We start from the raw sequence: 12,543 nt of genomic DNA on the forward strand, positions 1-12,543 counted from the left end.
CAGCCTTGAGCCCATGCTGCTCTGGACTTAGGTTTGTATTAAAGCAAAAAGTAAGTATTTTTTTTTTTTAATTAATTGATTTATTTTTGATTGTTTTATTTGAAGAGCAGAGTTACAGAGGGGGCAGGGAGGCGGGGAGGTGGGGAGGGAGGGAGGGAGGGAGGGAGGGAGGAGAGAGAGAGAGAGAGAGAGAGAGAGAGAGAGAGAGAAAGAATTTTCCATCTGCTGATTCACTCCCCAAAGGGCACAACAGCTTGAAGCCAGGGGCCAGGAGCCAGGAGCCTGAAGCCAGGGGCCAGGAGCCTGAAGCCAGGAGCCAGGAGCCAGGGGCCAGGGGCCAGGGGCCAGGGGCCAGGAGCCAGGAGCCAGGAGCCAGGAGCCAGGAGCCAGGGGCCAGGGGCCAGGAACCAGGAGCCAGGAGCCAGGAGCCAGGAGCCAGGGGCCAGGAGCCAGGAGCCAGGAGCCAGGAGCCAGGAGCCAGGAGCCAGGGGCCAGGAGCCAGGAGCCAGGAGCCAGGAGCAGGTCTCCCATGTGGGTGCAGGGGCCCAAGGACCTGGGTCATTCTTGAGTACTTTCCCAGGCACACTAGCAGGGAGCTGGATCAGAAGTGGAGCAGCCAGGACTCAAACAGGTGCCCACGTGGGATGTTGGTGTTGCGGGAAGCAGCTTAATCCAGTATGCTACAACGCCCCCTCCCCATTTTTTGTTTTAAAGATTTATTTATTTATTTGAAAAGGAGAGTCACAGAGAGACAGAGGCAGAGACAGAAAGAGAGAGGGAAAGGCAGAGACAGAACTTCTATCCACAGGTTCACTCCCCAGATGGATCCAACAGCTGGGCAAGGCCGAAATCAGGAGCGTGGGCGGCATCAGGGTCTCCTGCGTGGGGGCCAGGGATGCAGGGACGCGGGCGGTTTTCCACTGCTTTTCCAGAAACATTAGCAGGGAGCTGGATAGAAACGGAGCAGACAGGACTTGAACTGGAGCTCATAAGGGATGCCAGAATCGCAGGTAGCAGCTTAACCGGCTGTGCCACCATGCTCGTCCCAAAAGTATTTTTAAAATAGCTAAATGTTGGAACTGGCTCTGTGGCGTAGTGGGTGAAGCTGCCACCTGTGGCAGCATCCCAAATAAGCACCACCCCCCCCCCCCGCCCCACTGCTCTGCTTCTGATCCAGCTCCTTGCTAACGGCTAATGTGTCCGGAAAGCAGTGCAAGACGGCCCAAGCGCCAAGGGAGGTCCCGAAGAAGCTCCTCGCTCCTGGCTTCGGATCAGCCCAGCACCAGACGTTGTGGCCACCTGGGGAGTAACCCAGCAGATGGAAATGGATCTCTCTCTCCCCCCCTCTCTCTCTCCATAACTCTGCTTTTCACAGAAACAAACAAACAAACAAACAAAACAGCTAAACGTCAAATTATCCCCTAAGTTAAAAAGGTCCTTCAACTAGAAGCTTTCAGCATCATCTTGGAGGGTGGGGTCCCGTGGTCAGCTCTGCCACCATGTACTCCCGGAAGCTGCTATTCCCAAGCCCACCCCTTGGACAGACACTACTACTTCTCAAGACTCAAGTGACAACAAATCAAAAACAAAACAACAAACCTGCCCAAGCAACACCGAATCCGCGAGGTTGGAAAACACTGCTACAGCAAGCATGTCAGCCAAATCTAACTTCTGATGTTATTCATGAGCAAGGCACAGCTCCAAACACAAGTGGATTCAGTGATGCCCCTTCCCCCAGAACCTGCCTTCCAGGAGAGGGCGGCTTCCCTGAGACACACCCACTTGGCCAGGGGCCTGCCAGTGCTGGACGCCACAGCCCTGCAGCCTTGGCCCCGGTAAGGCCAGCTCAGTCCAGTCCAGAAGCAGCACCAAAACAGCACATGGTTGTGTGGGAATTATCAAATATTTGTGTGTGTATGTGTTTGAAGATTTATTTATTTGAAAGGCAGAGGAACAGAGAGAAAGAGATCTTCCATCAGTTAGTTCAGTCCTTGGTCCCAGTCTCCCATGTGGGCACAGGGCTCAAAGACCTGCGTGTCCCCAACTGAACTCCCAGGCACACTAGCAGGGAACTGGATCCGAAGTGGAGCAGCTGGGACTTGAACTGGAGCCCATAATGAATGCTGGCGTCACAGGTGGGGGCCTAAACCACTGTACTACAATGCTGGCCCCAGTGTTGGTTGTTTGAAGTTACTAAGTTTTAGGGAGGCTTGCTAGTCAGCAAAGCTGACCAGCACAGCTGAGGGGGACAAGGCACTGGGCAGCAGAGTACGACCACCTGAGCCCAACCTGCTAGGTTCTGATGCCAGTGAGGACACCCTCAGCCTTCAGGATGGCACCCATGGCGGCCTGGGCAGAGGGGTGCACGCTCAGGAAGAGTTTCTCAGGGCTGCATCTTAAGACTCATTCACAAACTGTGCTTTTCCTCTCTGTTAGGTCCTAGTTTTAGTTGCTAAAGCTCATTAAGCAGAACAAAAAAAGATCCTCTAAAAGCAGACCCTAAATAATACCATTTTAAAACTTTCTTCTGGGGCCAGTGCTGTGGCATAGTGGGTAAAGTTGCTGCCTACAGTGCCAGCATCCCATATGGGTGCTGGTTTTTTTATTTTTTTTTCAAAGATTTTTTTTTAATTTATTTGACAGGTAGAGTTACAGACAGTAAGAGAGAGACAGAGAGGTCTTCCCTCCCCAAATGGCCACTACAGCAAGTGCTGCGCCGATCCGAAGCCAGGAGCCAGGTGCTTCTTCCTGGTCTCCCACATGGGTTCAGGGGCACAAACACCTGGGCCATCCTCCACTGCCCTCCTGGGCCACAGCAGAGAGCTGGACTGGAAGAGGAGCAACTGGGACTAGAACCCAGTGTGGGTGCTGGTTTGAGTCCTGGCTGTTCCACTTCCAATCCAGCTCTCTACTACGGCCTGGGAAAAGCAGCGGAAGATGGCCCAAGTACTTGGGCCCCTGCACCCACATGGGAGACCCAGAAGAAGCTCCTGGTTCCTGGCTTTGGATCAGCCAAGCTCCAGCTGTTGTGGCCATTTGGGGAGTGAACCAGTGGATGGGAAACCTCTCTATCTTTCTGCTTCTGTCTCTCTGTAACTTTGCCTTTCAAATAAACAAATAAATCTTAAACAGGAGCGTGGCGGGGGGGGATCAGCCCAGCTCCGGCTGATACGGCCAATTGAGGATGGAGGACCTCTCTCTCTCTGTGTAACTCTGTCTTTCAAATAAATATAGGGGGCTGGCGCTGTGGCATAGTGGGTAAAGCTGCCGCCTGTAGTGCCGTCATCCCATATGAGTGCCGGTTTGAGTCCCGGCTTCTCCACTTCCTATCCAGCATTCTGCTATGGCCAGGGCAAGCAGTAGAAGATGGCCCAACCCCTTGGGCCCCTGCACCCGCATGGTAGACCTGGAAGAAGCTCCGGGCTCCTGGCTTTGGATTGGCACAGCTCAAGCCATTGCAGCCAATTGGGGAGTGAACCAGCGGATGGAAGACTCTCTCTCTGCCTCTCTTTCTCTCTCTGTGTAACTCCTTCAAGTAAAATAAATAATTCTTAAAAACAAACACACACAAATAAATAGATCTTAAAAAAAAAAAAAAACAAACCTTTCTTCTGAAATTCTGAGCCCAGACCATAGCAAAATGTGTGTGTCAGAGGGCACCAGTCCCCAGGCCTCTAAGGGGTCTCCTGTGGGAGAGGCTCGGGGTGGGGGTGTGGGTGCAGCCAGCTCTGCAGGGTTCCAGGGCTGCCTCCTCCCAACAGGATGGTCCGGTTCCACAGGTCCGGTTCCATGGGTCTCAGTCGGCAGCTCTGCTGAAGTGATCCTTGATCTCCTCTCAGATAAGACTCAACCCCCCAGCTCGCTGCATCTGACCCCACCCCAGATCCTGTGGGAGGGGTTTCTCCCCTCCAGGCATTCTACAGCCAGGCAGCCCCAGAGCCTCAGGGAGGTTCCCTTGTGTCCTCACTGCCTTGCACTGTACCCCAGCTTCTAGATGCAGCCCCCAAGCAAAAGAAACCTTGTGCTGCAGCTGGCTTTAATTCTCTTGGCCTATTTTTTTTTTTTAACATTAAGAGCAAGAAAAGCTTTTAAACATATTATTTCATTTAAACTGTATTTATTTATTGGACAGGCAGAGAGAGAGAGAGGGATCTCCCACCCACTGCATACTCCCCAGATGCTGGCAATAGCTAGGGAGTGCCAGAGCTGGCATCTGGGAGCTCAGCCCAGGGCTCCCAGGTGCAGGCAGGGACCCATTATCTGAGCCACCACTGCCGCCTCCAAGGCCTGCACGAGCGGAGCTGAAGCCGGAAATCTATCCCAGGCGCCCTGCACCCTACCAGGCCAAATGCCTGCCCCAAAGATGTAATTTTACACCAATTTGAAGAAACTAGAATAGGTAATGTATTTATGCAATACATGTGAAAATAGGTAATTTTAAAAAGAATACTGCTTCAGTATACCGTATCAGTCTAAAGGCAAAAGTGCTACTGAAGCCTGATATATATATATATATATATATATTTAATGATATGCCATTTTTTAAAAAGATTTATTTATTTGAAAGGCAGAGAGAGAGAGGGAAGACAGAGATAGAGGTCAGAGTCTGAGTCAGGTCAAAGCCAGGAGATTACTTTGGGCCTCCCATGTGGGTGCAGAGGCCCAAGCACTTGGGCCATCATTTTCTGCTTTCCCAACTGCATTCGCAGGAAGCTGGAGTGGAAGTAGAGCAGCCAGAACTCGAACAGGCGCCCATATGGGATGCCAGTGTCGCAGGCGCTGGCTTTACTTGCTATACCACAATGCCAGCCCTGATACGCAATTTTTAAATGTTCACATCCCTTTTATTTACTTACTTATTTATTAAAGATCAATTTATTTATTTCAAAGTCTGAGTTACAGAGAGAGGGAAACAGAGAGAGAGAGAGAGAGAGAGAGATTTTCCATCTGCTGGTCACTCCCCAAACGACCACAACGGCCAGGGCTGAAGCAGGCCGAGGCCAGGCGCTTCATCTGGGTCTCCCGCATGGGGGCCGAGGCCCAAGCACTCGGGTCATCTCCCGTTGCTTTCCCAGGCCACTGGCAGGGAGCTGGATCAGAAGTGGGGCAGCTGAACTTGAACCGGCACCCATACGGAATGCTGGCATCACATTACCTGTTGAGCTACAATGCCGGCCCAAAGCAGTGGAAGATGGCCCACATGTCTGGGCCCGTTACCCACGTGAGATTCAGATAAAGCTCCTGGCTTCAGCCTGCCTTAGTCCCGGCCACTGCAGCCATTTGGAGAGTGAACCAGGAGATGGAAGACCTCTCTGTCTCCCTCTCTCTGTCTGGACTCTGACTTGAAATAAATAAATCTTTTTTAAAAAATTGTTTTCATTTTATTTGAAAGGCAGAGAGAGCGAGTGAGCGAGCTTCTATCTTCCAGTTTATTCCTGTTTACTCCCTAAATACCCACAACATCCAGGGCTGGGCCAGGCTGAAGCCAGGAGCCAGGAGCTCCATCTGGACCTCTCATGTGGATGGCAGAGACCCAAGAACTTGAGCCACCACTGCAGCCTCCAGTGGCGAGCCTCAGCAGGACGCTGCACTTGAAGCGGTGCCGGGACTGCATCCCAATCAGCGTCTTCACTGCTGAGCCTAACAGCCACCCCTACATACAATTATTTCTGACAACATTATCAGTGTCATTTACGACCAGGGAATTTTCAACATAAGGAAGTTCTCACTGCTGACCCCAGTGCAACAATGCCCTGCTCTACTTGGCCGACCAGAGCTGACCACAGTGGACAACGGCGTCCCCCATGGCGGCACCCCGTGGTGCTCTTGGCCACCCTGTTAGGAGGAGGGGTGCCAAGCGGCAATGAGATCAGCATTCCCAAGGAAAGGCAGAGACTGGCACTTTCCAGACTACGGGAAGCAGCTCTGACCAGCTGTCTCCGGGGACCTCCCGTGGCCAGCAGCAAACACGCAGCCCCTCCGCCCGGCCTGGGCAGCCACGCCCGCACACCACACACCGCGCTGCTCACCTCAATGTCAAACACCTCCACGGTGCTGTCCAGCAGCTTCACTCTGACGTGCAGGTGCTTCTCCTGCATCCTGGGTGGGAGCCTCTGTCCAGGCTCAAGGGTGCTAACTCCCAAGGGGGTCTGGGTGCCCAGGCGTGTCCCTGCTGCCTGCAGGACTCTGTATGTCCCCTCTATCTCACCCATTCTCCACCAGCCGAGAGCAAAGAACACTCTGAAATGAAAGAACACACCAAGGAACTGCTACAGGTAGGTGCTAAGGCAGTGTTAAAAAATAACCAGGGATCCCCCTGAACTACTTTTGTTTAATTCCTGTTGAGTCTTAAGTTACATCAAAATAGTTAAAATCTCAGGTGGAGTATGAAATGACAAGCATCAGTAAGGGCAACAGCATCTCCTGCTGCCCCGCAGGCCAGGTACACACATGAACACAAGCGACCCCCACCAACAAGACCTCAGTAAACAGTGACATCATCACCTCCACCTAGCAGAGGCAAGGGCCCAGGCTGTGTGCCTGCCCGACTCCTGTCTCCCTCTGCTCACAGCACCACGTGGAGTGCGGCAGGCACAGCAGGGGCTGAGGCAGCTGTGCCCCTCCCTCTCACCTGTGCTGACTGTGCGGTGTAGAAGGTGACTCAGTGGGAGGAGTCTGCCAGATTGGGTGGAAGCAGCCAGGCTCGCCTTGCTGGCTCTGCACTTCCTGTGGTTTTCCCAGGGTGGAGTGGGTGCCAGCAGGGGTCTGCAGGTGATTCAGGTAGGGAACTGAGATGACTGCCTGGGTGAGGGTGCGAAGACCACCTCCTCCTCTCAACAACCTGTTATTAACTCCCACAGTCCACTTAGCAGGTGACAACCTTGAGGCTGTGCCAGGGCCACATGGCTTCCGGCACCTCCCAATCCTTGCTGTGCCAAGTGGTTGTTGCTAACAGAGCACAAGCAGGTTAAGTACCAGCTAGGATCTGTTCATACCTGTTGCTTTTTAATTATATTGTTACCTGCTGGCAATTTTCCTTATGTTTGAAAATAAACTCCAGAAACACATTTAACAGTGGTGAAATGGGCTAAAAATGCTAGATATTCAATCAACAAAGAACGCAGAACTGAGTACATTATTACGGGTTTTGCTTTATCACCTTCAGAAAGTCTCCCAGGGGCAAGTGTTCAGTGCAGTGGCTAGGATGCCCACTGCGTCCCGCTGCAGTCCCCGCTCTGCACGCGATTCCAAGCCCTGCTAACGCACCCTCTGGGAGGCGCCAGGAATGGCTCATGTAGTTGGGTCCCTGCCACCCACGTCGGAGACCCAGATTGAGTTCTGGCTCCTGGCTTTGCCCTGGCCCAGCCCTGGCTATTGTGGGCATCTGAGGAGTGAACCAGTGGATAGTAAGTCTCCTTCTGTCTCTTTCTACCCTCAAATGAATAAAATATAAAAATTTAAAATATCTTCCATTAATTTGTGGTAAGCACTCTAAGAAGTACCCTCTCTTACTTACATGCTGACCTCCCTGAGTCTCTGGTCTTTTCTTCTGTGTTATGATTATTTTGTTATCCAGACAAACCAAATCAAGAAATTTTCTTTTAAATTAAATCCAAAAAGCTTCTCAGGACTCACTGGTAAGTAATTCCTGCAGCACATGTGAGCCTACCCGGTGAACACAATCTTTCCCACAAACCCAACCTAGCAAACAAGACCACTAAACACCAGAAGGATAACATGTGCCCTGTAGCGGGTATGGAGGCACCTGTCTCCTCTCAAATCTAACCAGGGTTGGCACCAGCACCAATGAGCAGGCCACTCCTCTCACAGCCATCACCTCACACCCCTCTCACAGACATCACCTCAGCACCCCTCTCACAACCATCACCTCAGCACAGCTCACACCCATCACCTCACACCCCTCTCACAGACATCACCTCAGCACCCCTCACACCCATCACCTCAGCACAGCTCACACCCATCACCTCAGCACCCTTCTCACAGACATCACCTCAGCACCCCTCACACCCATCACCTCACACCCCTCTCACAGACATCACCTCAGCACCCCTCACACCCATCACCTCAGCACAGCTCACACCCATCACCTCAGCACCCTTCTCACAGACATCACCTCAGCACCCCTCACACCCATCACCTCACACCCCTCTCACAGACATCACCTCAGCACCCCTCTCAAACCATTACCTCAGCACCCCTCATACCCATCACCTCAGCACCCCTCTCACAACCATCACCTCAGCACCCCTCACACCCATCACCTCAGCACCCCTCTCAAACCATTACCTCAGCACCCCTCATACCCATCACCTCAGCACCCCTCTCACACCCATCACCTCACATCCCTCTCACACCCATCACCTCAGCATAGCTCACACACCTGTGACCTCAGCACAGCTCACACACCCTGTCACCTCAGCACCCCTCTCACACCCATCACCTCAGCACCCCTCTCACAGCCATCACCTCAGCACCCCTCTCACACCTACCACCTCAAAACCCCTCTCAAACCTATCACCTCAGAACCTCCTCTCTAGGCTGCAAGCTTCCCAAGGCTGGAGCTCAACTGGGACAGTAAATTTCTGCTCTTCATTTATAATATTTTGGCGTGAAAGAATATGAACAGGGACCAGAGCTGTGATGTAGTGGGGAAGGTCACCGCCTTCAGTGCTGGCATCCCACATGGGCACCGATTCAAGACCTGGGGATGTCCATTTCCAATCTAGCTCTCTGCTATGGCCTAGGAATGCAGTGGAAGATGGCCCAAGTCCTTGGGCCTCTGCACCCATGTGGGAAGAAGTTCTTGGCTCCTGGCTTCAGATAGGCACAGCTCTGGCCATTGTGGCCATCTGGGGAGTGAACCAGCGGGTGGAAGACCTCCCTCTCTCTCTGCCTCTGCCTCTCTGTAACTCTTTCAAATAAATAAATAAATCTTAAAAAAAAAAAAAAAAGAATATGAACAGTCCCATCACTGTACATTGTCCACACCACAGTGACCACACACTAGATCATGTCCCATCACACAGTGCACTGGACACACCACAGTGACCACACACTGGATCATGTCCCATCACACAATGCACTGTGCACAACACAGTGACCACACACTAGATCACGTCCCATCACGCAGCGCACTGTCCACACCACAGTGACCACACACTAGATCACATCCCATCACACAATGCACTGTGCACACCACAGTGACCACACACTAGATCACGTCCCATCACACAATGCACTGTCCACACCACAGTGACCACACACTAGATCATGTCCCATCACACAGCGCACTGTCCACACCACAGTGACCACACACTAGATCACATCCCATCACACAATGCACTGTGCACACCACAGTGACCACACACTAGATCACGTCCCATCACGCAGTGCACTGTCCACAGCACAGTGACCACACACTAGATCACATCCCATCACACAATGCACTGTCCACACCACAGTGACCACACACTAGATCACATCCCATCACAGTGCACTGTGCACACCACAGTGACCACACACTAGATCACGTCCCATCACACAGCGCACTGTCCACACCACAGTGACCACACACTAGATCATGTCCCATCACAGCGCACTGTGCACAACACAGTGACCACACACTAGATCACATCCCATCACACAATGCACTGTCCACACCACAGTGACCACACACTAGATCACGTCCCATCACGCAGTGCACTGTGCACAACACAGTGAGGACACACTGAGCAGCCAGGACTCAGACTGGTATTTCAGTGTGGGACGTGGTATTGCAGGTGATGGATTAACCCACTGCCCCATGACACTGGTGCCTCCGTGAGATTTTTTTTTATACATATGAACCTTTTTTTTAAATTTTTTAATTTTTTAAAAAAATTTTTTTGACAGGCAGAGTGGACAGTGAGAGAGAGAGAGAGAGAGAAAGGTCTTCCTTTTGCCGTTGGTTCACAATCCAATGGCTGCCGCGGCTGGCGTGCTGCAGCCGGCGCACTGCGCTGATCCGATGGCAGGAGCCAGGTGCTTCTCCTGGTCTCCCATGGGGTGCAGGGCCCAAGCACTTGGGCCATCCTCCACTGCACTCCCGGGCCACAGCAGAGAGCTGGCGTGGAAGAGGGGCAACCGGGACAGAATCCGGTGCCCCAACCGGGACTAGAACCCAGTGTGCCGGCGCCGCAAGGCGGAGGATTAGCCTAGTGAGCCACGGTGCCGGCCTCCATGAGATTTTGAGAACCATAAACGTGGGCTTTTTCACGTCAAGTCACAAACTTAAGTTTATTGAGTCATCAGTGCACAAGTAAGGAGCAAGAGTGAAGACAAGTTCCATCCATGCAAGGAGGTCTTGCCTGGAAATGCCGTGATAGCGGTCCTGCTGGCAGGGGTTTCCCAGGGCCAAGAGCGCCAGCATGGTTCTACCCCTGGAACCCGGCTGGGTACAGAGTGCAGGTTATAGTCCACTCAGCTCTACACTGGAATCACATCTTTGTTTTATAATGGAAACATAATGAAGAATATACTTTTTGGGGCTGGCGCTGTGGCGCACTAGGTTAATCTTCCACCTGTGCAGCCAGCATTCCATGTGGGCACTGGTTCTAGTCCTGGTTGCTCCTCTTCCAGTCTAGCTCTCTGCTGTGGCCTGGGAAGGCAATGGAGGATGGCCCAAGTGCTTGGACCCCTGCACCCACATGGGACACTAGGAGGAAGCACCTGGTTCCTGGTTTCAGATCAGCATAGCTCCGGCCATAGCGGCCATTTGGGGAGTGAACCAACAGAAGGAAGACCTTTCTGTCTCTCACTGTCTGTAACTCTGTCAAATAAATAAATCTTAAAAAAAAAAAAAAAGAAAGAAAGAAAATAAGAATATACTTTTCACTTCACGTCCCTTGAAACCTGAGAACATAATACAAAGGACAGACCCTTCTCTTGGCTCAAGGACACCAAGGCCCTCTCGCGGCGTGTGTGGCTCGGGGAGACTGCAGGTCTGCACCCCTCAGAGCAGCAAACTCACAGCCTCGTCCTCACAGGGCTCATAGCGCCACCTCAATGTGGCTGAAGCCAACAGATGGCTGCAAGACGCCCTTTCACGAGGCTGATCCGAAAAGACACACTCAGTTCAGGAGAAACGGACCCTGATGTGCCCAAGGGGAACCTGTCTGCTCCACAGAGTGGTAATATCACTGATAACTGCTCGCTCTGAGACCAAGAGCGAGGCTCAGACCTAAGTTTCAGACTTGCAGAAGGCTTAGAAAGCAAGGATGCTAACAAGAACGGACAGACGTGCCAGCATCACTCACGTGGGTCAGCCCTGGCCTTCAAGTCCTCGACTACTTCAGAAGCAGCGGCACAACCAGACACCTGCTGTCCGTTCAGAGGCCGCTCACCCAGCATCCTGTGCCCCAGCGACTGCTGCCTCCAGCCAGACAGCAGAGAAAAGGAAAGAAAAATGTATGTGCTGCTTGACGTAAATTATGACCTCACAGGAACTACCTTTCTTTTGTCTGTAAGTAAACACTGAAGAGGCAAGAACACGCGCTCATGCTGAGGGCCCTGGGCTGGCCGAGCACCTGAGTGAGGACTCAGGACGACACAGGATGCAAGTTCACATGTCTTCCCAGTCTGCACTCCCCAGGACACTTCTGGCCCAGGATACTACTGGCACTTGTACTGTCTGTCACAGACACGGCTCCCCTGGCTATATTCTCATTCAGAACAAAAGATGTGACGTGTCACTTCCATAGTGAGTTGAAAATTCAAGTCTGCCAATGCCTTGGGAGGCAGCGCCACATCAGCGCGGGTAGTAACTACCAGACCCTTGGTGTGGGGAGTGGACAGTGGGCAAGGGCACATGGGCACTGTGAACCTCAAGCTGCTATAAAAACTAAAATTAAACTAACCAAGAAGGCCTGCCAAGGAACATGTAGCTCAGAACTGACAGAGCCTGGACGTGGGCCTGACTGGTCACCAAGACTTGTCCCCTGCACTGGAAGGTAGGCAGTGAGCAGTCCATAAAAATTCATGAAATGCTTTTGGTTTCCTCTTTTAGGAAAATCCAAAAACCAATTTTCATGCCGACCAAGCACAGGAAGCAGGTGTGCTGCGTGTCCTTTCCCCCACCTGCGTCACGCCTGCACCCTGCGTGTGCTGCGAATGCCAGGACCTTCAAGAGCAGCCCGCACGCGCTCCCCACCCCAACGGCTGCGCCTTTTCCCAGCGCAGCAGGAGATGGATCCTCTTCAGCGGCTTTCCCTTTGTGAGCACAACCAGCAACCAGGTCTGAGCAGCAGCAGGAAGCCAAGGCCAGTGCCCCCGCGCTCTGCAAGCTAATGAGAAACAGCTGGCTGGGTAGCAGGGCCTCAGCCGCCCTCCTGGGCACTGCCAGTGAGAAGCCAGCCTCGCGCTCTGCGCCAGGGAAGAGGCTGTGCGGGACGCGGGAACCTTCCCCTCCGACACCAGGAAGGGCAGCTCAGGGTCCACCGGCAGACCCAGGGGGAACAAGGGAGCAGCCTGGGAGGGTGGAAATCT

At 52.7% G+C, this 12,543-nt stretch overlaps 1 protein-coding gene across 8 annotated transcripts in view; it reads right to left on the bottom strand.

Moving 5' to 3' along the window:
• FARP2 (FERM, ARH/RhoGEF and pleckstrin domain protein 2) overlaps window positions 1-12,543 on the bottom strand; it is a 96,228-nt gene that overhangs the window by 73,580 nt on the left and 10,105 nt on the right. For 7 of the 8 annotated variants that reach the window (XM_070069925.2, XM_051829378.3, XM_089328783.1 and 4 more), the window contains exon 2: window positions 6,030-6,240. In XM_070069925.2, coding sequence (XP_069926026.1) covers window positions 6,030-6,212 — 183 coding nt within the window. In that variant the 5' untranslated portion in view covers window positions 6,213-6,240. Of the gene's footprint in view, window positions 1-6,029; window positions 6,241-6,631; window positions 6,766-12,543 lie in introns of all 8 variants that reach the window. The other variant, XM_089328784.1, reaches the window with a different exon arrangement.

Source organism: Oryctolagus cuniculus, chromosome 3, assembly GCF_051225735.1.
Source record: "Oryctolagus cuniculus isolate XC-2025 breed Fujian yellow rabbit chromosome 3, ASM5122573v1, whole genome shotgun sequence".
In the NCBI taxonomy this organism is placed as follows: Eukaryota; Metazoa; Chordata; class Mammalia; order Lagomorpha; family Leporidae; genus Oryctolagus; species Oryctolagus cuniculus.